Source organism: Calonectris borealis, chromosome 13 (genome assembly GCF_964195595.1).
Source record: "Calonectris borealis chromosome 13, bCalBor7.hap1.2, whole genome shotgun sequence".
Lineage (NCBI taxonomy): Eukaryota > Metazoa > Chordata > Aves > Procellariiformes > Procellariidae > Calonectris > Calonectris borealis.
The window spans coordinates 91,466-116,816 of NC_134324.1; the positions used below are offsets into that span (position 1 = coordinate 91,466).

A 25,351-nucleotide genomic window follows, 5' to 3' on the forward strand; every position below is an offset into this window, starting at 1 on the left:
ATATAATTATTCCTTAGGGGGTTAATATAGAAATATTACTATTGAGAAGTGGTGAAATATATAAAGAAAAAAGATAGCAACTGGTGGTATTGATTAGTTTTTGGTTTATTTAACCTGAAAACACTTTTCTTCCAGGTAAAAAGTGCACCTATGGGCACAAATGTAAATATTACCACCCAGAACGGGCAAACCAGCCTCAAAGGTCAGTAGCGGATGAGCTTCGAATAAGTGCCAAATTATCTGCTGTGAAAACTATGAGTGAGGGAGCCTTGGCCAAATGTGGCACAGGGCCATCCAGCTCCAAAGGAGAAATCAGTTCTGAAGTGAAACGCATTGCCCCAAAACGTCAGTCAGATCCAAGCATTAGATCAGTAGCTGTGGAGCCTGAGGAAAAGTTATCAGTAGCCCGCAAGTCCGAGGCCAGCTCTGTCCCGTCTCTGGTTTCTGCATTAAGTGTACCAACGCTCCCTCCACCAAAAAGCCATGCAGCTGGTGCATTAAATACTCGTTCTGCAAGCAGTCCGGTGCCAGGTTCCTCACAGTTCATGCATCAGAAATCCTCACTGGAACATATGTCCAGTGTGCAATATCCTCCTATACTAGTCACCAATAGCCATGGCACCTCAGTTAGCTATACTGACCAGTATCCCAAATATGAATCATTGGGGGACCATGGCTATTATTCCTTACTCAGTGATTTCTCCAACTTGAGCATAAGTAGTATCCGTAACACAGATTATTACGGGGCTGATATGGACCAGGGGATGTATTCTAGAAACTCAAGCCCCTGTCCTGACAGTTGCTTAAGCCATACAAGTAATGATTCTTATTCCTCTTACAATGACTTGTATCTGGGTGTAGCAGATGCCAGTCCAGAAGACAATGTGAAGATCCACAGACTGCCATCGCAAAATCGTCTTCAGCCTTTTTCCCATGGTTACCATGAAGCCTTAAATAGAGTTCAGAGCTATGGAACTGAAGAGCCTAAGCAATCCCTTCGCAAACAGTCAGTTTCCCACCTAGGCCTACATGCCCAGCATCCAGTTGTTGGAGCACGGTCCAGTTGTCCAGGAGAATACCCTGTGCCTCAAAATGTTCATCCATCTGCACAACCAAGCCGTGCCTTGGTCATGACAAGAATGGACAGTATTTCTGACTCACGGCTTTATGAAAGTAACCCTACAAGGCAAAGAAGACCACCTCTCTGTCGAGAGCAGCATGCTAGCTGGGATCCACTACCATGTGCATCAGACTCTTACACTTACCACTCATATCCATTGAGTAACAACCTCATGCAGCCATGTTACGAACCTGTAATGGTAAGAAGCATGCCTGAGAAGATGGAGCAGCTCTGGAGGAATCCCTGGATTGGGATATGTGGTGAGCCACGGGAACCACATATCATCCCAGAGCATCAGTATCAAACGTACAAGAATCTCTGCAATATTTTCCCTCCAAGCATTGTCCTTTCTGTGATGGAAAAGAATCCACACATGACAGATGCACAACAGCTGGCAGCTATGATTGTTGCCAAATTAAGAACAGGGCGTTAAAGCATTACAGCCTCTTTTGGACAAATGAAACCATAGCGTATAGGACCTGGGGGAGAACTTAAATGAAGAAGGAAGGGGCCAATCTATTGTAAATATTTTCTACTAAGATAGTACAAAATTCTGTACACAGTAGCAATCCTATAGATGCTGAGGCACTATATAAGAGTTGATTGTATTGTAAATTTTAAGATTTTAAATATAGGGATTTTTAATAGTATTTTATAGGAAATGCATACCTTGCTGCATGGATAGCTCATTAAGAACTACAATGTCACGTTCAGTGTCTCAAAGCTGTTACTACAAAACTATTGTTAGCAATTATATTGCATGTATTAGTGTACACTTTCAATTTGCTTATAAATACCTAATCGGCCTTTAAAAGTATGGTCTATACACACCCAGATGACTTTTAGGGTTTCAGCTTTGTCATTGGACCCTGCCTACTGGCATATTAAATATTGAAGAAAAAGTAAACTTGACAAAAATTAAAATACTCAATTTGTAAAAGGAAAAACTGTTTTCAGCTTTTGAATGTCAGTATTGTTGTTGGTACTTAAATTTCAAAACTGTTCCCCAAGAGTTTGACTATCTATTACATCGTCCAATATGTTGGCTCAATCCAACAGAAGCCAAATACTTTATTAAATTAGGACCAAAACATTGAGTGTGAAGGCTTGAGCGCCATTCAATAAACTAAAAGAAGTTTAACTGTAGCTTCTCTCTTCAGAATTGCCTCTCAACTGTGCAGTAAGCAGCTGCTGGCCCAGATGACTAGACAAGCAGGAAGTAAATTGTCAGTTTTATGTAAATTGGATTACTCGACCTGAAGCAGCGGAAACTGGATGTTTAACATGGAAGTTCATCAGTAACTACAGCCCTTCCTCTGGGGGCAAGGATGGTGTCTGTGTGAGCCTAACATTCAAGATGCTGTACAAGGTCAACTTGAGAAGGGGGTGGCGGGGGAAGGCTGCTTCTTGAAAAGAGATGCTACAGTTTGGGTTTGTGGCTACGCTGGCCTGGTTTTTTGCTCTTCAGATCCACGCAAAGGTGTGCATTTGCCTCATGAAGGCTTTTAGAGTTCCTGTTTCAACAGGTGAGATAATTTTGTGTGGCATTGTTTGCGCAACTGGTATCTTGCTCAGGGTGGGAACCTTTGTAGCTAAATGTCTCCAAAAGAGGCGTTTATTGTTTTTTAAGCTGCACTGACTGGACGCCCTTTTTTGAAACCATTGTATATTTCAACATTTCGAACCATTACTAACTCGATACGTCTCGAGCTAGGACTTGTTGACTTCTACTGTAGTTTTTTTCATGAAAGTTGAGAAGGCCTGGTTTATGGCCTTTTGTTTCTTCATGAGAAGGTGTGACACTGCCTAAATGTTTCTTACTGTGAAACACACGGAACGTGAGGCTGCAGTCAGGGTTGTTTCTGGTGTTTTGATAATGGCTTGCATGCTGCTTTCTAGTTATCTGTTTGTCTGAGGAACAAAGTTATATATTTCCTCCACTTGTGTTACTGTAATGGTTGGTTTGATTCAAAATATCTTGTGGGCTCTCTACCATGTGCAAAATATGTTCCTGTCATATAAAAAAACCCCAAAACAAACCAACAACAAACCACAATTACAGGTGCAACAACAGTTAATCTACTGATATTTGATAACCGTATCATTTCACACAGGATAAATATTCTTGTGTTGGTACAGGTAACATATATAATGACCATGTCATTATGTATTTAAAATGAGTTAACTTGAAGGTGATTCTGTATTTACACTTGGTATTTAAAAATAACTTAAGTTTTAATTAGTTGGTTATCATCTCTGTTAATGAGGAAAAAAAAATCTTCAGACATTTATAATAGTTGGGGAAAACAGATTTAACTCTTGGCCAGTTTTCAAAAACATTTCTTACTAACCAGCATTTTATATTTTTAATTTGCAATTAATTCTTATTCTCTTCTCTTGCATGGCATAAGCAGCTGAGAGCAATGCCTCAAATAACCAGAAATGACCTTTTGTTTGTTGATACAAATTGTATCTCTTTTTCTTGATTGTATAAAAACTGTGTATAAAAAAAAAAAAGAAAAAAAAAACTCTAGATTAACTTCAGTATTACATTTTCACCACAACGTTTGTGACACCATGTGTCACAGGGAAGTAGCCCATGAGTAATTATGGATCTTTTTTATTTAAAATGGGCACTTGTAGTTTATAGACAAACAAGGACAACTTTTCAGAACCAGTTTATTATGTGCACAGATGCTGCGTGTACACCTCAAAGCATTACATAGTTATCTTTAGTCTATTTATTAAGCAGATACATTCTTGCACTAAACTTTATGTAAAAATGTTGCTGTTGACTCATCTGCATGTGTTTAAAAATGTAACAATATAATTGCTATAGACCCTGCTTTATTCTTAACAGATTAATTTATAAACTATTGAGGTATAAAATGAAGTTTATTGTGCACTCATGTTTTCCATCTTGCATGGAATTAAATATTTGTATGTAGAAAAATGTTTGTTCCCTTTTTCTCCAATTATATAGATAAGCTATTTTAAGAGAGGCTTAGTAGGTGTTTTTGATGTTTTCTAACGTGGAAAACTGAGCAGAAATTTCTGTATGAAGTGTTGGGTGGTTTATGGAGATACTCATTTTTGTAGGATTTGTCTAGTCATTTTAATTTTCACTAACTTTTGTCTTACTGATAGAATAATTCCTTTTTAAACAATGGGAATGCTATGCCAATACAAACCCAGCATACTATTTCCCTAAGGCACTTTGAGGGCAAATTGTCTTTTTCTAAGAAGTTATTAGCATCTATCATGCATAGAGTTACAGGATGAGCAGTGTAGCCTTGTGGAAATAATTTGCAAATTTTGTGCTTGTTTAGTCCTCCTTAGAGGTAATGAAACTTCTGTATGTGATGTAGTCTTTCCTAATCAACTGCTTTAAGTGATAGTTCAGTCATCCACATCTGTTTTCAGATATGTTTACAAGCCGATTCAAACACTGACACATTCATTAACCTTCAGCGCATAAGCTTAGATTTCTTCTTACATGGAAGAGTTGATCTTATTAACACCTGATCATAACTGTCTATATTGTAAATATAAGACTTTGTATAAATGCTCTTTTTGAGAGCATGGTATTTAAATGTTTTTAAAACTGTAAGAGAACAGTTCTAGAAACTATATTTTAATAAAATCCATGAAATTACAATTCTAGATGGGGGGGGGGAAAGGTGGGAAGGTAAAATCCTGGCCTACTGCAATCAGCAAGAGTTAAGCAGTAGTCTTCAGTGCTTTACTGGGGCCAGAGCATTCTCTGGGAGTTCTGACCTACTGATCTTTCTTCTTTAGCTATATTACTTTCACATGATTTGTCACTTAAAAGTGTATATCCTTAAATTCATGAATCAAAAAATCAAATGCTTTATGGGATGTCAGTCTAAGTTATTTAATGTTTTTTGTAAGAATTACATGTCAGTAATATATTAAATTGTACATATAGATGATTTCATTACTGTTAGTCCCGTTGTTGTCCTATTGAGCTGCAGTAGTTGGCTTTATTCATTTGTAGAATTAAACATTACTGTTTAATCGTTGTAAAATTTTATAAATCTCTTTGGGTTTTTTTGGTTGACCCAAATATAATGTAAGTCTTAATGACAAAATGAGTGAAAATGGATGTTAAACCAGTATGTGGTATTCGTAAATCTCTGTAGTAATAAGCGTGCACTGCTCTAGTTGCTGATGCATGTAAATTCATTCACTAGCACGAGTCTGTTTAGCTTTTGTAAAAATGCTTTGACTGTAAACTTAAAAATAGAAGGAGTGGGTGTGGTTGCTTAGAACAAGCAGAAGGATCCTCATTAAAAAAACCAAACAAAACCAAAACATCTACATACTTTTAATGCTAGTTTGCCTCAAATCGTGAATTTTGGCATTTTGAAATTCTTAGTGATAAAGTCAGAACAGGCAAAGAATCTGTCCAAATAATTCAGTTAAAAAATACTTGTATACATGCACGTCACCCTATGATGTATACCAAACCACAAACAGGAACACTTCAAGGGACATACTTTGACTATAGTAATTTTTACAACTCCATGCTGAAGAGGAGGAACATGCATCATTTCTGTGAGACTTTGCTCCACAGAGTTGAAATATTACTTGACTTGCCAAAAGTTTACCTGAAGCATTAGTACTACAGGACTCATAGTAGTCAGATCATTAGATCTGTCACTATTATTTCTATGGTGAGTGTTCAGCTTTAATACTCCTCTGATGTACCTATAGCTTGTCTGTGTGACAGAGCCCTTATTAAGTGTATTTCTTGCAGTATTTCAACTGGAAAAATACAAGTGCACCGTCACTTAAGTTATTCTCATGCCAGTGTTTGGTTAGCCTTTGAAGAGCCATTATACAATATCTGTAATTTTGGTCTGTGGTATTTAAAGTTTGTAAATGTATTAAAAGAATTGAGAGAGGAATCTAAAAGAAATATAGGCTATTACCTGTTTCCCCCCTGCTCTGTGTAAAAGGTTTGCACAATTATTTAATAATATGAAACATGTTATACTTTATATAAAAAAATTTGCTTATTTAATAAAACTGAGAGCCACTGGATTATTTGTTTCTAGCTTTTTATTTTGTAACTCTCTTTAGGTGAGAGCTCCAAAAAGCTGTTTTGTCCAAAACAACTGTTGTAGTCCGTCCAAATTATTTCTCAATATTTTTAGCTGATTTACTGAAAAATACCCAGATTCTGAAATCATACATAATGCTTAGATTTTCCATCTGTGCTTAAATGCATCTGTGAAGAACTGGACAAGAGTTTTACTCTTCTTTAAAAAGCAGAGGAAAAGGTACTATTTAGGTCCTGTCTTGTCAGAATAACATCCTATGTCCATCTCTGTATTACACAAATTTTCTTTTGCTATTTAAACACCTAATCATTTCCCTTACTATGGGGGAGGTGATACAAAGTCATTTACTACCATTGTTTTGACTCAAAGCACTTTCACTTGTTGGGGGCGGGGAGCGGGAGTAAAGCTAACAAAAGGAAAGTGACATACAAAGATCATCGCTATCTGGATTTGCCTGAACTCACCTGGCCAGGAACCGGGTGATTCAGAAGGCAGCTCAAACCCAACAAAATACCTGTATTACATAGTTGCTTTTTCCTAGGCCCAGGCCCTTTGTGTTTAATTTACATCCTCAAGTATACCACTCCTGAAAACAAGTACTAATTAGATTCCACAGGATATTCTTACTGTTCCAGTTTTCTCCCCAAAACTGTAACCCCTGGGTAGAGCTGAAGTCCTTGTCAGAGTAGCTGCCTTCAGGAATGAGAAAACAGAATATTAAAGACTTGAATAGCCAGGAACAAATTATCCTAATAAGGTTCCACTACTCTGTCCAATTATTTACACTGAAGAGAAATTCAAGAAGTGGAAAAAGCCAAAAGGGATCACAGGCCACAAAAGCAGTGGACCCAGGCCTTAACTTCCTCAGCAATTCCTATTTACATGATTTATTCCATATAGTCCTAGCTTCTATCTCCAATCCTTTCTATAGCTTCCCTTTGGAGATGTTTTCACACAGTAAAAACCTGTCTGGAGAGATTAATTTACAGTGAAAAAGCAGTCTCAAGAAGTCCTGCCAAATCAAGTCGTTTAGGAATACATCAGCATTGCCTTTCCTATCCCCACTCAGAATATGCTTCTAGCAAAGAAAGCAATTAGCATTTTGAAAACAAATTTTACCAAGTAAACTTTTACCAAAGGGGAAAAAAATTATATGTAGCACGCTATTTTGCCAGCATGACCCTTTCCTTTTTGGACTGTTATGTTTGCATTGACAGACCTCAGAAGTACCAAATACAGGTAACTCTTTACTTACGTGCTTTTTAAGTCATTTGAACTGGCTGCCTTTAAATGTTAAGGCTATCTATGCATTTATTGTGTATTATTCATAGCAACGTAGTCATTTCCCAGGTACTTGGCGAAGTAGCTACAAAATTGTTCCTCCTGTGAATTAATCAGATCAAACAAACACTGAGTTTCATAATCCTGAACAGAGCAATACATAATTGTCTAGGTTTTACACTTTTGGTGTTTTAGTAGAAGCCCCTTCTTCATTTTTTAAAAATCGAAACATTTATGTTTCTTTTCTCCAGCCATTCCCAACTTCTCTGTTTTCCCCTTTGTTTCAAGCCTGCTCCCACCCCCCCCCACCAGTAACACTTTGTGTAAAATTCATGCCATTACTACGGCTTCTCCTCAAGTCTTGGTATTCTTTTTTTGAAGGATCTGGCAGTTTTGTGCTTTTCTACAAGTCATCCACAGCACTGGATTTAACTATTTTATTTGACTCTGCAGTTAGATCAAAGACCAGGATTTTTATTCCATAATTCACTAGGTGGGGTAACGGCAGATGCACAGGGCAGTAATACAGCTGACAAACTATAGTAGCACATGATTTTACCAAGTAAACCTTTACCAAAGGGGAAAAAGGTTACGTACAGCACAGTATTTGCTAGCACCACACCATCCTTTTTGAACCGTTATGCTTGTTTGCATTGACAGACCTGAGCAGTACCAAATACAATAATTTAACTAATTGGATACTCTATCAAATACAATAATAAAAGAACAAATCCTCTTCACTCAAAATTTCCTAAATAAGCTTGAGGAACTGCTGGGTAAAAGGAGAAATTTCTAAAAATACCAGAAAGGGGAAGGGCTTACATGAAAAATCCCTCCTAACAGAAAGAGAAGTTTGTTTTCTTTTGCATTAGCACTGTTTGTTTTTAGAGAAGGAAATGTACAACATATCTTCCATTTTAAACAACTTTTGGCTGTCTGGTAAAGAGTAACTGCAGTAGAACGGGATGACAAAAAATTAGAACAAAGAAATAATACTTACATTACGGACATTTAGCTAAGCCGTTACTTGAGAGCCAGATGAAAGCATCTATGAAGTTGCTGTTCTAAACTTGCAATTCAGTCCTACCCGATGTACTGCTGAAGTTGTATGTCCTTTTTTGTATCTCTTTCTACAGAACATTAGCACGTAATGTCAGCAGTAGCTCTAAAGAGCTAAAAAGATTCCATTTCAGAATGCTGCACTGACATGTTCCTGTTTCTGTTTAGTTTGTAAATACTGCAAATTATTGGACTGACTCAGAGAAAGGCTCTGTCTTACCCTCTAACAGGTACACTCCAACAAGTTCTTACTAAGGAGTCCTGCAATAAATATATCCTTAAACTCCTATTTTTTGTCAGGTAATTGCAGAAGCCTCCAAGTTCCAAGAACCTTTAATATAGATAAAGATGAATTTAGGAAAAACTAGCTGGAAGTCCTTTTTCTCAACAACTTTCCAACAAGGTAGTCAAGTCCATTTCTGCAGTAATCACACTAGCTCTCAGCAAAGACCACAGTATTGGTTATCAACCTCAGCAAAATCATGAAATAGAAATAACATCAAAAGAAAACTTTAATTAAAAAGAGATAGTAGCAGCCTCAAGACTATCACTTGAAAAAAATGGTGAGAAAAAGAAATGTCGAAGATATTTAAGCACTACAGTGCATTCAGCCATGCTATAACTAGGCTTGATCCCTGAAGCTCCATGTGAAATCCTAGCCAGATGAAAACTGTAGCACAATCTTATCCTGGCAAAATCATGCAAACTCATACAGGACAATATTAGCGTCACTGAAATAGGAAGGGCTCAACAGTCTGGCTAACAAGGACCAGAGGACACTTTCCAGAATACCTGAGTGAAAAAGGAAAAACAGGATCCAGAAAGAAGGTTTGCCTCCAGTCAGTTTTATTTACTAACCATGAAAATAATCAAGGAACACTGAGGGATTCCGAAGCACTTTAAGTGTATTTGGCAAACATCAACTAGAGCTAAAAGTCATGATAGTAGGTAGGCAAGACAATGGTTACTACACATGGAACTTAAAACACCACCTTTATAAAATACTGATTTTACATGGTAAAAATCAGTAAATCTTCACGAAAAAAAAAAATATCCTGGAGTGGCTATTTGCCCATCACCATTACTAGTTCTTCCATGCCATTTATTCTATGCAATACGGAAAGCTGCAGAGCACTCTGCCATCTTAGAAAAGTTGAAGGCCACTTTTTATTTTATGGAAGTCATTCTGGGTCCATAACAATCCTCCTGTCACAGGAATATTCAACTCTGCAGAGCTGTGAGAGGAAGAGAAATAAAGCACATAAGCACTGAGTTGATTTAGAAGCCCATGTCACCAAAGTAATTTTGATAGCACTTTAAACTTGCTAAGAAGTTTTATTTCCCAAACAAAATGTAATTTCTCATTTTTAGCTTTGAACATTTAGCTGCTGGAATGTCCTTAGTTTTTAATCAGTTTATTCAAGAGAGGCAACAGTCCCAAGGTGCCAAAGGTACCAAAGCACAAAGCAAAGGAAAGGCTTACCAGTTACTAACAACTGTGAGGGAGACATGACTTCAGAAATAACCACACAACAATTTTCATCTGAACCTTCATCTGTCCTTTGCAGCTCGGAATAGAAGCTAATCAGGTGAAGTGCTAACACAGCAAGCAGTTGACATGAAAACAGTCTGTCACAAGTTACAGATGTCACAATGCCTATACATTCTGCACGTGGAAACTAGCCATTCCTATGGCTTTACAAAGAAGTCACAGAAACTAGTGCATTTACAGAGAATTTAAAGGAAGTTGTTGTTTGGTGACACTCACAGCACGCTAAGTAATTTCTAATTTTAGAAGGTGGTTCACTCAAACAGGCGTAAAATCCCTTTTTGTTGCAGAAGTTACCCAGTTAGGGCTGAGTCCCAGGAGATCCCCCAGACAGGGACCCATTTACGTGACTCGCTAACACAGCATACAAGGGAACAAGTAAGATTTTATATACTGTTCCCAGACATAAGGCACTGTCAAACACAAGGCTCAAAGAACAGCTAGAGAACATCTGTAAACCTTTCCCTGTCTAAAGTTTTACTATGTGAAGGAACTTAAATCACTACCATGTTGTTAAGTAGGTCAGATAAGGGTTTGTTTTATCATTTTTATTCATTTTATGAGAACGGTGAAGAGGAAAGCTAAAATTTATCAATAAAACAAATCTTTAAAGGATCCACTTGAAACCTAGTATCTGACATTGTGAAGGAGAAAAAGGGAAAATCTGGTTGTTTCGTGCATGTTTTTCACTTTCTGTATTCATTATGCCCAAGGAGAGGTCACGCACTCCTAGCTACAACCTAGCATCCTCCAGGATAACAATATATTCCTTGCCTATTCACTGTCTTTACCCTTCAGCACATATTAACCATCCCTCTCACTTACCTGCTTATGCATCTCATCCTTAGGACAACAAAATCCAGTCATTATCCATGGCCATTAAATGATAAATCCCATTTTTGAAATGTCAGTGCAACTGCTTGATGCAATCCCTAAAGCAACTCTACCCTCAGAAAACTCTCCAAGTGGTCATGATTTGCCAAATTTGCCCCTGCTGTCAGGTAAAACTGACACTGGGAGTAAACAAAAAGCACACGTGCTTATCACTAAAAACAACATGTCTGCCTGAGGACGACAGCAGCTATTCAGCGCTTCAGAGGTTGCCACAGCAACACTAAACATAAACTTTGACAAAGCACACACGCAGCATACACCAGAAAACCCACCAAAGAACACAATCTTTTGTGACCAGGGAGGAAGGAACTTGGACCTGAAGTATCCAAGTATCACAGGAACTTAATGTCTCATGTTAAAACAAAACCAAAAACCTCTGAAGACAAAATAATTTCTGCAAAAAAGACTGAGATGTTTGGAAAGTTTTATTTATACAGCAACTGCAAGCTATACACCGAAAAACTCAATGCCTTTTCCGAATGTTCAGTACTTGAATAACTGGCTATATAGCAGAGGTTCCTGCTCAGAACTCCTCAGAGACGGATAATTTCTCCTTTAAGGTCAAAACACCTCTTGGACACTCCCTGTTCGGAGGAAACACTGCCAGAGGCCTTGCGGACAAAGCCAACACAGAAACATCACAGCTATCACACCCAGTGTAATGACCTGACAGTCTTCCTCTGGCTGCTGGAAACTCTCCCGAATTCAGCCTGCTAACGGGCTGAGTTTTCCTCCCTTGTGATGTATACTCCTCATTATTCATGACTTCACAGACCTGCTGTCATTCCCAGGACAGGGACTCAGGGGACAGACACTGACATCATTCTCTGCCTTAACTTACTCCTTGAGGGTTGCCAAGAGCAAGACCGTCACAGATAACTGCTTTTCAGGGGGGGGTGAAACTGGAATATTGCCAAGCAGAGTAATAGCACTTTATTACTTGGGATTCAAGGGAGAAAGTGCCTTTTCCATAATCAGTGCTACTTTGTCCCCCAGCCACTTGTTTGCCACTAGTTTTTTCCAATAGTATATCTGCAAAGACAGCTAAATATGCAACAATGGAGTACAGCCTCAAAATTCACTGGTTTTGGTTGGATTCAGCTCTTTTTGAACTATTTTGCTTCTCTGAGATTCAGGTTATTCTGTTTTGGAAACAGCATGCTTGCCTTCGGGAAGATCTGATGGCAAACCAGAGACACTGTGTGTAAAGGGTTCTACAAGAGGCCCAACTGTGTGATAAGTGGCAGGCAGAAAAACAGGAGCAGGGAAAGACCAAAAAATGATTTATTCAGCAACCTTGTGGGGGAAAACTTTGTGGATAGCTAGGCTGTTGTTTCTAGCATAGGGAAAGCACATTCTCCAACTTTCTGAACCTCCAGAAACAACAACAAAAGCAGAAAAAGAGGTGAAACACAGGAATTGAGATGGGCTCTTGATTGTCTCTCAAGATTGAGTTCATCTTTAAAAGGGAGAGAGGTTGTCAGCTGAAACCCATTTTTCCTGTTACGTAATCAACTTTTGCTACAGATTCATAGGAACTATTTAGTAAGAAGCAGAGACCTCAAACAAGGCAAGCAGAATTCAGGCAGATGTTAAACAACATAGATTAAACGCATCGTAAGATCACCAAGCGCTCCATTCTCATCTGTGGACCTGGTGAATTAGGGCTGCAGCAAGAGCTTCTGCTTCTGTTACATGACTTGTCCAAAGCCCTTTTTCCAAATTAATGCCAAACTCCATGCTCCAGGAAACCCCTTCTGCAGTTCATTACTTTCATTTGCTTTAAGTCTGCGGAGCCAGAGAGAAAGACAAAGATGGCCACGGCTTTTAGAAAGGGAGTGTCCCATTGCCTATGCTGCAGATGCTTTTTCCAAGCATCTTATGGATATTTTCCAAGTAAAGCATCAAATTTTCACAATCTCTTATACCATACTGCTGTACCCCTACAGTGATCCTGGCAGAACAGCCCTCTGCAGATAGAGAAGTTGGAGTGCAGTATCAAAGAAGTAAACAGCAAACACCCCTTCTGGAATAGCCCATACAAACCCCTTTTGAAGGGGAAGCAGAAAACCCACATAGCTGAAAGACAGTGGACAAAGCTTCTAAATAGAAGAATACGTGAGAAGTAGCCAAGAAAATCTGCTCCCCTCTGCCTCTGGGCAAGTCAGACAATCTTTCCGATGCCACATGGCCTTTGACAAACGGAGAAGCTGCTATGCAAGGGAAATAAGAAGAACGAACAAGCTGCTATTGTAACACTCCTGATGAAAGTTGGATTGTTTCCAGGCACAGCTACAGGAATAAATCAGGTTCTGGTCCTTTTTATTTGTGGTAACAACAGGTTTTCCTCACGCTTCTTTCTGAGGTTCTTCCTTGGCCTCCTGCTAGGCTGTGATCTGAGTGGCAGAAACTGTGTGCTCGTTTCACCCACACAAATAGATGCAGAAACATGTGTTACATTTGGCCTGGTATGTGTTTTTTTCATTTTCTACATGGGTATTTTGTAGTAATACGAACTGCATGACACATCACACTGTTCAAAAAACAGCCAAGCGGAAGCAGCACATGAAGAGAAAAAGAAAACCACCTCCTTGGCTGAATACAGATGAAGCTCTTGCAATCGCTCCTTTCTGCATCTTAGGCCACATGGAAAGCAATTACTGGGGGCAAAGGGGAAAGCAACACCTGCTGGCTTTTTCCAGATTCTGCACAATGAAGCACTGAAATCTATATATCTGGCTTGCAACCTTTTAGTCTGCAATCAATATACAATCAGCCCTCACTATGACTAAATCATATTTCAAAATGCAGTCCAGCCATCTTCCTCCAAAGGAACCTAGTGCTACTGATAAGGGAAGGAAACATTAACTGGTCAATTAGTTTGATCTAGACCGTTGCAGAATTTGATCTGCCAACACAAGGGACAGACTTTTCTTTTGACAGATTATTCGCTGCTTGTGACCCACTTGCTGAAATGGTTTACTGGTAGTCCTAGAAAAAACTCAGTCACAGAGGTGAAAGGACAGCATAATACTTGCTAACCTATGGGAACTCTACCATTTAATGAAAATAAAAGATATTTAAAGACTGTTTTTTTCCTGTAGTCAATCACAGATCAAAAGATCTTCAGTTCTGAAGCCAGTAAAGAAATGATCATCCTTTCAAAAATGAGAAAAAAAAAGATGTATCTGTTTCTTTTGCAGGCTGTAAGACTCCAAATACTGTTAGGTGAACAGAAGTTGCACAATGAAATCAAATCCACAGCAAACACTCCCATGTTTGCTGTCTGAGTAGCCAGAACTAGGTGCTTCAGAAGACAGCACAAAACCAAACAGAAACAATAAAATATAGGTATTACAAAATTGCTTTTTCCTAATCCCAAGCCCTCTGTGGTTAACTTGTATGTCCTCAAATATACTACTCCTGAAAACAAGTACTAACTAGATTCCACAGGATAGTATTACTGTTCCTATAAACACCTGAAATTGGTTTTCAGTTTAGACAAAAATGGTTACATGTGGAGGCTTCTATTCAGTTACTTTTTAGGTCATTACTAAAACTACTTCAGCAGTTTATTGCTATTATCAGTTTTCATTGAGGAAGTAGGAAAAGAAATGAGCAGAGACATTTTCATAGAATCACTGAGGTTGGAAAAAACCTCTTAAGATTGTCTAGTCCAATCCCCCTGCTCAGGTCATCTGGAACAGGCTGCCCAGGCCCACGTCCAGCTGGGTTTTGAATGTCTCCAAGGATGGAGACTCCACAATCTCTCTGGGCAATTTATTCCAGAGTGACCCAGCTCAAACAATTTGCTGACAGCTATGCCTAGCATGCCCTTTTTCTTAAGGATAAGAAATGTCACCTTTGCGTGCTCGCTCCTGCTCTTTGAGGACTCTGCTTTCTGTAATTCAAATTTGTCCCAGACCTTTCTACTACTGCATTGAGACTGAATTTCTAGAAAACAAACCCAGTATGCTACACCAGGTCACTGCATACCTCTGATGCCATTATATTTACTGTTTTTTAAAAAAATCTTTAAATAAACAAATTGAGGTTGGTCTTCCACAGAAAGGTTTCCATGAAGTTGTCCTCCGTGACTACCATTGTGACTACCAGACATCTTGAATAGTTTAAGCTAAGCGAGAGCCGTTCCATGGCTATCAGTAGTCTAAATTGTGTCCAATGCTGCATCACAGTGCATTTATTCATACTGATTTGCATCATCCAATTGCCTAGTTTTAAGAGAAGGAGGGGGGGAATAAATCACATGCAGCAACATTTAAGATACTGCTTCTAGCTGAAATGCATTAATTAGGTGTCTTCAGCTAAATGCCCTTTCTTCCATTTCAACAAAATAGTTCTCGATGGTCCTGGGAAACCACAAGGCAAACAGTATCAGGCAGTTAGGTATCAGAAAGTATCTACCATAAGAAGCAAGCAAAATATGTCATGCCATTGGAATGTGTGCAGATAAACAAATTCAGCTGCAAACATAGTCATAAAATACACCAGACTAGGGAAGAACAGATAAACTGGTCATCCTAATCCCCTTTGCAACAGACAAGTCATTTTCAGAATTGTATCTTCCACTTCACCTTGAAGCTGCCTCCACATTCCCGCTATTCCCTTGCTATCTTCTTGTATTCCAACTATCTCTGTCTGTCATTTCCTAATAAATCCAGGAACCTCTCTCCCCCCTTAGGAAGGGGGCGAAGCCTTCTGCAAAGAAAAAAACTCCCAAGCTTTACACTAATCGCTTCCATTCAAGGAAGGGCCCAACAGCTCTGTTCTGGTAGCACAACCCAGCTTTTGCAGTGCACCACCATGCTACTCTCTTGAAAAGACTGCATTAAGTCTGTAACAGTACAGAACAGTGCAGGCAAAATACTGCTGTAGGCTCAAATGAATGTGGATGTTAGAGAACGTTTTGAGCCTAATCTCTGTTTGGTTTGCTAGTTTAGGGACAGACAGAGCTTAATGTTGAAAACAAAACTTTCTCGCTCGATACAAGACAACCTACGGCAGATAGAGCTGAGGTAGGATACACACCAGCAGAAGTGATAAGGAGGAATGAACTTTTTTTCTCACCAACTCAATCCTATTTTTCTAGTATAAAAATCACTTAGACTGCCATGCTAATTCTTCACAGCATCAACGAGATTGTCTACTCTGGCAAAGGGTGCCTCTTTATTTCCAGCATTCAAAAGCAGGCTTCCTGCCTGCGGGTGCACCAGCTTCCTGCTCCGCTGGTGCAATCATGCTTTTCTTCAAACGAGCTCAGGTTCTAGGTCTTTCAGATTCTGTTGTAACTACTTCAGTCCACTCTCCATCCCCACATCTCTGGCAATAAGGGAACAGAGGTTTGTCATGAGAAATGGTTTGTCATCTCTCCCTGCTCCTATTCATGCCTAAATATAAGATGAGGAAACATGCCTCCAGCCATCAACCCATGCTCCTTTCCCACAGGTTTGCTTTTTCTCCAGTATCAAAAGCAGTTAACAACAACAAATTAAAATCAATCCACCTTCTGGATTTGCCAGTGGGTTTTGACTCCTCTTTTTCCTGTCTTTTAGGCTAGAAAAACTCTTTGAAGCGGTACTGTCTTGTATAGCTTTACAGTCATGATGCCACCGGTGCCTTAAGGCTCTTCAGTACCTTTGTGCCACAACTACACGCAGTATAGAAGCCAAGGAGGTATGAACAGAAAGAATGGTATGATTTGAAGCAAAGCCTCAGGTTCTTTTGAGGCACCTTCTGGACAACAAGGTCTTGTAACTTACAGGAGAATTATGTAAGAGCAATTATAAATCTTGTCATTGACATTATTTAAAATGAGGTCTCTTCAAAGATGACAGCAGCAAATTCTGATTAAAGCAAGTTTCAAGGTAATTTACAAATTCCTAGAAGGAATTAATTATATACCTCTATGGCAATTTCACCATTGAATATATGCTGAAATTGTTTCATATTAAAATATGAAGAAAAGGCATGCAGCAATCTACACAGAAGACTACTTTCAAGACAGTATGAAAAAAATAGCCTACAGTGAGCAGAAATTGGTAACTGCGACCTTTGCTATTTTAAGTTTCCAGGATACTACTTTCCAGCATACTTCTGCTATGCTTAGCTGCTACCACGTTCCACCCAAGAAGTGGCTGAACTTTGCAGTTAGCAAGATGATTCCTTATGCACCTGCTTTGTAAATTGCTTTGGTTTTCTCTGCAGTAAGAGTTCGAGAAGTACAAGTAATTCTATGCTACACAGAAGAGGCAACACACTCTGTGCAGGTCTGCAATGCAGCAGTTAGTGGGGACTCATTCTGCTTCTATAACATAATCATGCACTGCACTGCAGCAGAAATCAGTTCTTATGCGATTTCTTCAGGAAGTTAGCTACATCGTGTACATCACTTTCCCTCTTCTTTTATTTCCACGGTATATGAAGAGAACAGAATACTGTAGGTGAAAAGTGAATGATACCCTCAGCCTTACCTGCAAGATATTTACTGGTGGCTCAGGCTTCCCCTCCCTTTTTTAAAGCAAGGTTTCTAAACCAGTTTGTGTAATTGGTTTCACTGATGGCTAGTTCCACGGCAACATCAGTATAAGCCTCTGCTAAGCACCACCATAGAAATTCCACCCTTGCCCCCTGGACAGGCATTGCAGAAAAGGTTTAATTCTCTCCAGGGTAATCTACTACTTTGCACTATAAAATGAAATGGCAGCTTCCTCCTAACCATAAAACTACGAACAATCAATCTGTCATGAATTCCGTAATGTCACCGCATCTTTCTTCATATCCTTGCAAGCACCAAATAACTAAGCATTACCTACAAGAAAAGCACCAAAGAAACTGGAAAAAAAAGGTCCTTCCAGCTGTCCATTTGCAGGTATCAAGAGGAGTGTTTTGGCACATGTGAGCAAGAATTTATAATGCAAATTTGGTTTGTCTCTTCCAGGAACAGAAGAGCTGTGCGCCTTGGCAAACACTTCTGTTCTGGTTACCGGCAGCTTATTCTCCAAGTCAAGGTAGAGGTCACAGTCAACTGTGTAGGCAAGTACCACGGCACAGAGCGCACTGCTTCCTGAAGATAACCCATGTTATTCCAAGGTTCTTGTCTCTGCTAAGTATCTTCAGCAAAATTTCCCATTACAGTTACACAAGTATGGTACATAGCAGAAACTCCTGGAAATCTATATCCTTCAGCTAAGCCTTGAGCCCAAGAACCTCTTGGAACTGGATGACAGACAGTTTTTTCTATCCTATAGCAACATACTTGCTCTTCTTCTGTGTACAGACAGGTTGACCTAGCATTTCCCCATAGCCATGTCTGTTCTGTATGACTCGCTGCTACTTTTCATATACTCAGAAGCAGGGATCACTTCCTTCTAATTTGTTGCAAGCAATGGAATCATAAACAAGTCCTAGAAAGTAAAGCCTGGAGAACATTACCTGAAGTATGGATAAGTAATGGCTCACCTGTGGAAAATCATTGAAGAGTGCGTTCCAAAGAACAGCTTACAAATAAAGAAGATGGTTCATTTGTAACTATGAGAATCCATTTCAGTATCTAATTAGCAGTATAAATATTTTTCTCATTTTGTTTTAAAACTAGAGTGATTCTACAGCTATGCATTTTTTTTCTATGCCCATGTAAAAATCTGACTTTCCAATGCTTTTTACAGCATGGAGGGGAGAAAAATACCCCGAAAAGTTTATTATGAGAAAGAGGCCTTTTAAAAAACAGCCATGCATATTTCCTAGACTATTAACATTCAGGGAGAAGGGACGATGAATGCATCCTAGGAGACCTTCCAGAGCGTGCATCATGGTGTAAGAGTCCAGGTTTAGCTGCACATCAGTTCCAGTATGTAAAAGTGTTTGCACTAGCTGAGATCAAAGGTCTGAGCTGCCTGCCTCCAACTATGTACAAAAGCAGACGTGTAAGCAAGCACACAAGCACACACAGAACAGAAGAATAGTGTTCCCAATTACCCTCCCACCTGCCAGCAGTTTGTGAATCAGAAACCTGCTGAGCCAAAGGTCAGCCTTGTGTTTAGATGCACTTGTTGATATGTGGGTGTTTGTTTTGTGTTTGGAGTTTTTTCTTAAGATCCTTTAAATATGTGTCTTTGCAAACTATTCAAGCAAGAATCTCAAAGCACCTTCACAGACATCATAACTCCCAGTTCCAGCTTCCATGTTAATGACACTGTGATGCTCTCCTCTTGAAGGATAAGGAAAGCAAGTTTTGGAAAACCAGAAATCTTACCCACTTTGGACATTTAATGGATTTGCAAAAATCCTAACACGTTTTACCTCCCAAAACTCTTTCCTACTACCCTTATATGCTCTCCAAAACCAAAGAATTAGATCACATTTATTCTGAAGTCACAAAAGGTGATATTAAGTCAGGGACAGACTGGAAGCTTTACCAACTCACCATTTAATCATAACACTCAACCACTGCTTGCCAGTGCTGTAAAACTGCCGAGACTTGAAATGCTTCACATGACTCGCTGCAACAACTGAGCATCACAAAAGCAGCTACAAGTGTCAAAGTTTGATAAGAAGGAGAAAGGAACATAACACTGAAGGTGCAGCAGGACCAGGTGCACCCAGTGGTTGCTTGCTTCATGGTTCTGCTTTCCAGTTGTTAGGAACTATGATGGAACTTTAAACACAGAGGGCTTTTTCTTGTTGGAACATAACCAAAATACATTGGAAACACTATGTAGAAAACATCTCCAGGTCAGCTGCCAGCATCCACAACTGAGCCTTTCTTATGAAGAGCTAGCAAGCAAAACTTTTAACAGTAGTAGGAAGAAAGATTTAGTGGGGATTAAATGAAAGCAGCCAAAACCAAAGTAAAAACAATGAGAACACAGTTAATTACCTTGCTGATGACAAAGCAATAGAAATGGCAAGGTGTTTTGCCAGCTGCAGGAGCAGCTAGCAATATACTGATGGCGCAGACTTTTGAGGAATTTGGGATACAGGAGAATGTTGTCATGGTGATAAATCTCAATTCTTCACCTTCCCTGTGAGAGTACAGGAACATATCACCACTGTTGGCACTTGTATTCAACTACCTGCTCACTCTCACCACCACAGATGCTGGAAGCTGCAGCAGAATTACCATTGGTATGGGGAGGGAAAGGGAGGCAAAGCAGCTGGGGCTGGGAGACCAACAAAAGAACAACCAGATCATCTCTCCAACCACCTGCAACTAGAGGATTAGAGGTAAAGAAACAGACAGAGCTTACCAAAGATCCTAAACCACTGCTGTTACCCCATAATGTGTGGAATAAAAGCAGCAAGGATAAAATATTGGTAAGCACATCAGCTGCAAAAATTGGGCAGCGCCATAGCAATAGTTTCTGCTTGCTGTTTTCTCTCAAAAAATACTCAAATTTCTCAGGAATCCAGAAATAGAAAAGCCTGGTGGCTTTTTTTTTCCTCTTCTGGGGGTCTTTTGCACTACCCCTCCTGCTATCAAGCTTAGCCTATTAGATAAGAGGAATTTGGCAAGGATGGAGTTTGTATAATCACATCTAGGCTCCCTTTCCCACAGAAGGTTGGACCAGATGATCTTTTGAGGTCCTTTCCAGCCTGGGCTATTCTATGATTGTATCACGTTACTTGGAATGGAACAGAGATGCTCGTGAGATGATACTCCACAATAATTCGACCAAAATTTTCTATTCTTAATTCTACTCTAAATTTTATTTAACAGAGCTGTTTCCACATGCAGAGTAAAGTTGTAACTAATCACACTTCGATACTAGCACTCACTTTAACTCCTGCTGACACTAGCAAAGATTTTGTTGATGTCCAAAGCAAAATGACAAAAAACCCATTTATTAGTAATTTTAGTGATTTTTTATTAACAAATGAATTGAGTAATACGTGCTGTGGATTTTCAGACAGCAGACTTTAGCATGGCCAAGTTCTAGCTCCTTTAACGTCTACATTAGTGGTATGATATAAAGTTTATATCTAGAGGAATTCCTTTGCTTGTAGAGCAGAACCTGGAATCATTAGGTGATTTTTAATTCCTGTTACTCTAGAAACCACTCCAAGAAATATACTGGGATTATAGAACACATGAAGTCTACAACACAAATCAGAAAGGGCACATGCTACATGATTTCAAGTAGCAGCTTACAAACAAGACAGAACAGTGAATCACACTATTCCACACACACTTCATTACAGCCTCCATAATGATGATTCCAGATACCGTGCATAGAAAAAACAATTGAGCCAATGAGGATCAGATCAAGAAACCCCCATCCATCTCTTGTCAGAGCCCGCTGGCTAGATGCCAAATGGTACTGATTACTGTAGCCAATTAGAATTCTGCTGCAGCTCCTTATTCGTATCAGTGATCTCACCTACCTAAACATCAAGTCGAACAGCTTTATGTTTAAAGTCTCTGAGATCAAGTATTCTATCATTTGTGACTACAGTGAGAGTGCCGGGCTCTGCAGACTAGAAGCAGATATGCAGCTTCCAGGAATTTGCCTTATTCCCAACATGGAACACGTGCAAGAAACATGATTCATGGCTGGCTGACACCAAAGGGTTATTCCGCTGAATCAAAAGGGATTTTTTGCATTTAGTACAGATTTACTCTTCTTTTTGGGATGATAAACTATAAGACGACAAATGGTTACCTGCTCTCTTCACAGTCTGAGAGGAAATTCATGCAGCGCTCAAAGCATAGGTCTTGTCAGTGACTAATATAATTCAAAAGGACTCAAAAAGGAAAGTCATTTAACCTCTCGATATAGAGGCAGGTTTGGTCCTGCGTCTCGTAAAAGTGTTAGAACCAAGGATTTCATTAAGTACTGCTCTTCAGAAAGAGGAGCAGTAGGAAAGGATAGTTTCTTTTTGAAATCTCTGAGTAATCTCTGAGATGCTAATTTTACATTTTGATTGGATGAATCAAGCAGAAACAATACCCTCTCAGCAGGCCTGAACTGACAAAAGAACAGACTAGTCCCAGGGAGGATGACCAAGAGGATGGAAAACAATGGAAACCTTGCTCTTTGGAAGGTTTGGAACTGGAATCTAATCTGAAGACAACTCTGAATATGTGAAAATATGAATATGTGCAAGAGCTCTTCCCAATGCAACACCCCAGGCTGCATGACTGTCACTGTTATTCATATTTTCTGGAAGCTACTAGATTGGGTCCATCAACTACAGGAATCACTGATTAGAAAGTTATCCCATCAAGTGTTTAAGAAAATAACTGCCATTCATTTATATTCTGAAGTGTTCCTTGGATTAAAATACATATAAGCCCATCTCCTATTGTATATGTGATGAAATTGATTTGACAGCTTACACGCTGACAGCAGTCAAGTTCCTTTGACTCGAAAGGGTGAAATAATGACCCCATTAAAATGTCTTCAATGGGATGGTTTAACTGGATAAGCTGCACTTAGTAACAGAAGTGATCTAACTAAAGCTTTATAGAACGCCACTATTATTTCCATGACAACCTGTGTTTCTTTACTGAGATCAGATCTGCAGCTTAAATTACTAGCTGCAGCTCTGAAAAGGTCACTGGGCAATGCCAACATACTGTGGCTGAGGATCAGAGCCCCAGTTAATAGAAACTGAGTTTTCAAGCCTGCTGAGGCTGTGCTAATAACTTCCAAACTGTTAAATAGCAGTATCTCATAATCCTTGCAATGGTTTCTTTGAGAAAGAGCAGGAGGAGTGAAGATGGTAAGATTATAAACTGGCTTCCTCAAAGGATACCATGGAAATCACGTTTTTGATTGCCAATTATGTCACTGCATTTAACTTTCAGATAGTGCAAAAGACCCAAGGAGGTGCAAAACAAGAGTACATTCCCAGAAGGGAATGAGAACAGCAGCAATTACAAATAGCAGCTCTCAGACAGGAAAAGATGAAGGAGACATATGCAGAGAGGTAAGTGTTGAGTATATTCTTTCAGCTTCAAAGGATGGCTGTTAGGGCTTCATGAAGTAACTTCCTATGATACCGGTGAGTTGTCACAGCAATACAGGTAGCAATACCTTCTGTCTGACTGTGTCCATCAACAAGGCAAGCATACTGTCAGATTAATGCAGTACAAACAGGCAGGAAGAGTTTCCTGTTGCAGTAGGGGAGGGTGAGGAGAAGAGAGTTTGTCTCATGCTGGGTTCACCAGAGGATGAATAACTGGGACTGCAGTGACATAGACCTTACTCAGGAAGCGTACTATAGTCTCCATTTCAAGCACACAGAAAAGAGAGTTGATGTGAAACTCTCAGCATATTCACCACCCAGTTATGTACAGCCAATTCCTTCCTCAAGTGTTACAAAAGTAATCTGCAGTCAACCACTTCCCGTGGCTACCTTCTCTCCTCATCTTCAGGCTTTCCCACTAACGCATCTCAGAGTGCTCCAGCAAACCACTGTGCGTTTTCGAATGACTCTTCCATACAAGATTAGCTAGTCTGGGCAAACTGACATTGGGGGAGGCTAAATGACTTCCAAGGCTTCTGGTCCTTAACGCTTCAGTTGCAAGGCCACAGTTCTTCCCATTGAAGTTATTCATCCCAGAGTATCACCAGGCAGATTCTGCACCAGCTCTCAGTACCTTGTTCTAAAAATTCTGCACTTCCAGACTAGTAACTCTAAGGGATCAACAGACTGTATCTTACTAACAGCATTAGACAACACTGAAAGTTGCCAGCACAGTCTGAAGAGCAGACTGTTATGCTATTACACTGGCACTGCAAAGGTCCTTCCAAACACACACATTACTTGAAAAATCCATGAGAAGCACATGCTAGAAGTAGATGCTAGAGATAGTAGTAGATATTTGGGTCAAACTATTTAGTCAAACAGAAGTAAAAAGGAAATCTCATACTTAATTTTTCACATCATATAGTACAAGGCACAGAGAGACAAATGCATTTCATGGTTCAGGGGCAAAGGCCTGCCCACATCATTACTCACTTTGTATTGGGAGACTTCCACTCATCTCTCACTGGCTGATCAAGCAGGGACATCATGGAATAATTATCCAACATGAGACCATCAGGGTCATCTGTCTGACCTGGGAGTTTCCCAAGAGGAAAGTCTTTCCATCGTACTTCATCTGGGTAAAAACAGTACATAAACAAGAAGTCTGAGCTCCCCAGCAGAGAGATTTTCAAAAAACAAGATCTCCCCCAAGTCCACAAATACTGTCTCACGTAACTCAGCCATTCAGCAAAAATGAACAATCTCAGGTACTCAGCAAAAATAAGTTTGAACTACAGTTTTAACTAATTTTGTTTCTAACCTTACTATCTCTTCCAAAGAAAGTCACTGTAGTATGTGAGACAACAGGGACGCATGTGGAGTCATGTAACATCACACAGTCTACACAGTGCAGCACATCCAAACCACTGTGACACAACGCCCATTAAAAGAAACCCCACAGTATTCTAGAGCAAGCCTTCATATTTACCTTCCTCTTTTAAACTTACTTTCCTTTGAAACATACACACCGACTTACATACATTAATTTTAAAAAATTAGTCTGCATACATGTTGTGGTTTAACCTGGCAGGCAGCCAAACACCACACAGCCAAACACGCTCGCTGTGCGGTGTTTGGACACCAGGACACTCGTGTAAATGGAAAGAGCCATTTGTACACATATGAAGATACAAACCAGCACCTTTGCATCCAGTAGCTCATACCTCCAGTGAGACTAAGCATCTTAACAACTTGCTGAATTAGCAGCTGCCCAGTGACTAAAGAAGAACTGAAGCCACAAAAGTAGACGAGTATAAGGCTGGGGAAGTCTAACCAATAAAGCAATTCTGGACAGACAGGTGGGCTGGGATGAGATGGCAAATAAGAAGAATATGACAATGTCTTGGAAATTCTGCTTTTTTTTTTTTTTATGAGCACCTATTGCTGTTTCCTGTTCATGACTTCACATTTGTTAAATGTGCCTTCCAATGGGGGACAGAAACTGCACAATGGGAAACCATCCATCACAACTGATAACATCAGTGAGTCCATTCCCTTATATTGTGGTGCCAAAATTTCAAAGGCAGTTCACAATAGGAACTCCATATCAAAGGAAATCCCCCTTTAAATTTCATTCTTATTCCACATCTAAATGAAAGATACAAATTATTATGTGTCATTGTTTGACAATAACATTTCTTAAGCCTATGTGCTTTCTTGATACCAGAACACTTATTTCTGGAATGCTTACTAGCAGCTCAGCAAAGACTAGCAGACAGAAGCCTTCAGAAGGTAAGACACTTCACTCCTGAGAGCCAGCAATAATTACACAGACTATTTGAGAACCCTGCTAATCACGTACAACTTGGC

At 39.5% G+C, this 25,351-nt stretch overlaps 2 protein-coding genes across 15 annotated transcripts in view; one reads left to right on the plus strand and one right to left on the minus strand.

Moving 5' to 3' along the window:
- The window catches only part of ZC3H12B (zinc finger CCCH-type containing 12B), a 61,764-nt gene extending 55,577 nt beyond the window's left edge, over positions 1–6,187 (plus strand). For 3 of the 7 annotated variants that reach the window (XM_075161842.1, XM_075161843.1, XM_075161844.1), the window contains one exon: positions 136–6,187. In XM_075161842.1, coding sequence (XP_075017943.1) covers positions 136–1,553 — 1,418 coding nt within the window. In that variant the 3' untranslated portion in view covers positions 1,554–6,187. The remainder of the gene's footprint in view (positions 1–135) is intronic. The other 4 variants (XM_075161847.1, XM_075161846.1, XM_075161848.1 and 1 more) reach the window with 4 other exon arrangements.
- A 491-nt stretch (positions 6,188–6,678) lies between these two features.
- Positions 6,679–25,351, minus strand: part of LAS1L (LAS1 like ribosome biogenesis factor) — a 39,833-nt gene continuing 21,160 nt past the window's right edge. For 4 of the 8 annotated variants that reach the window (XM_075161857.1, XM_075161858.1, XM_075161851.1 and 1 more), the window contains 3 exons: positions 23,975–24,116; positions 19,887–20,031; positions 9,372–9,782 (listed from right to left, as the gene is read on the minus strand). In XM_075161857.1, coding sequence (XP_075017958.1) covers positions 9,729–9,782; positions 19,887–20,031; positions 23,975–24,116 — 341 coding nt within the window. In that variant the 3' untranslated portion in view covers positions 9,372–9,728. Of the gene's footprint in view, positions 7,591–9,371; positions 9,783–10,030; positions 10,116–19,886; positions 20,032–23,974; positions 24,117–25,351 lie in introns of those variants that run through there. The other 4 variants (XR_012675486.1, XM_075161853.1, XM_075161854.1 and 1 more) reach the window with 4 other exon arrangements.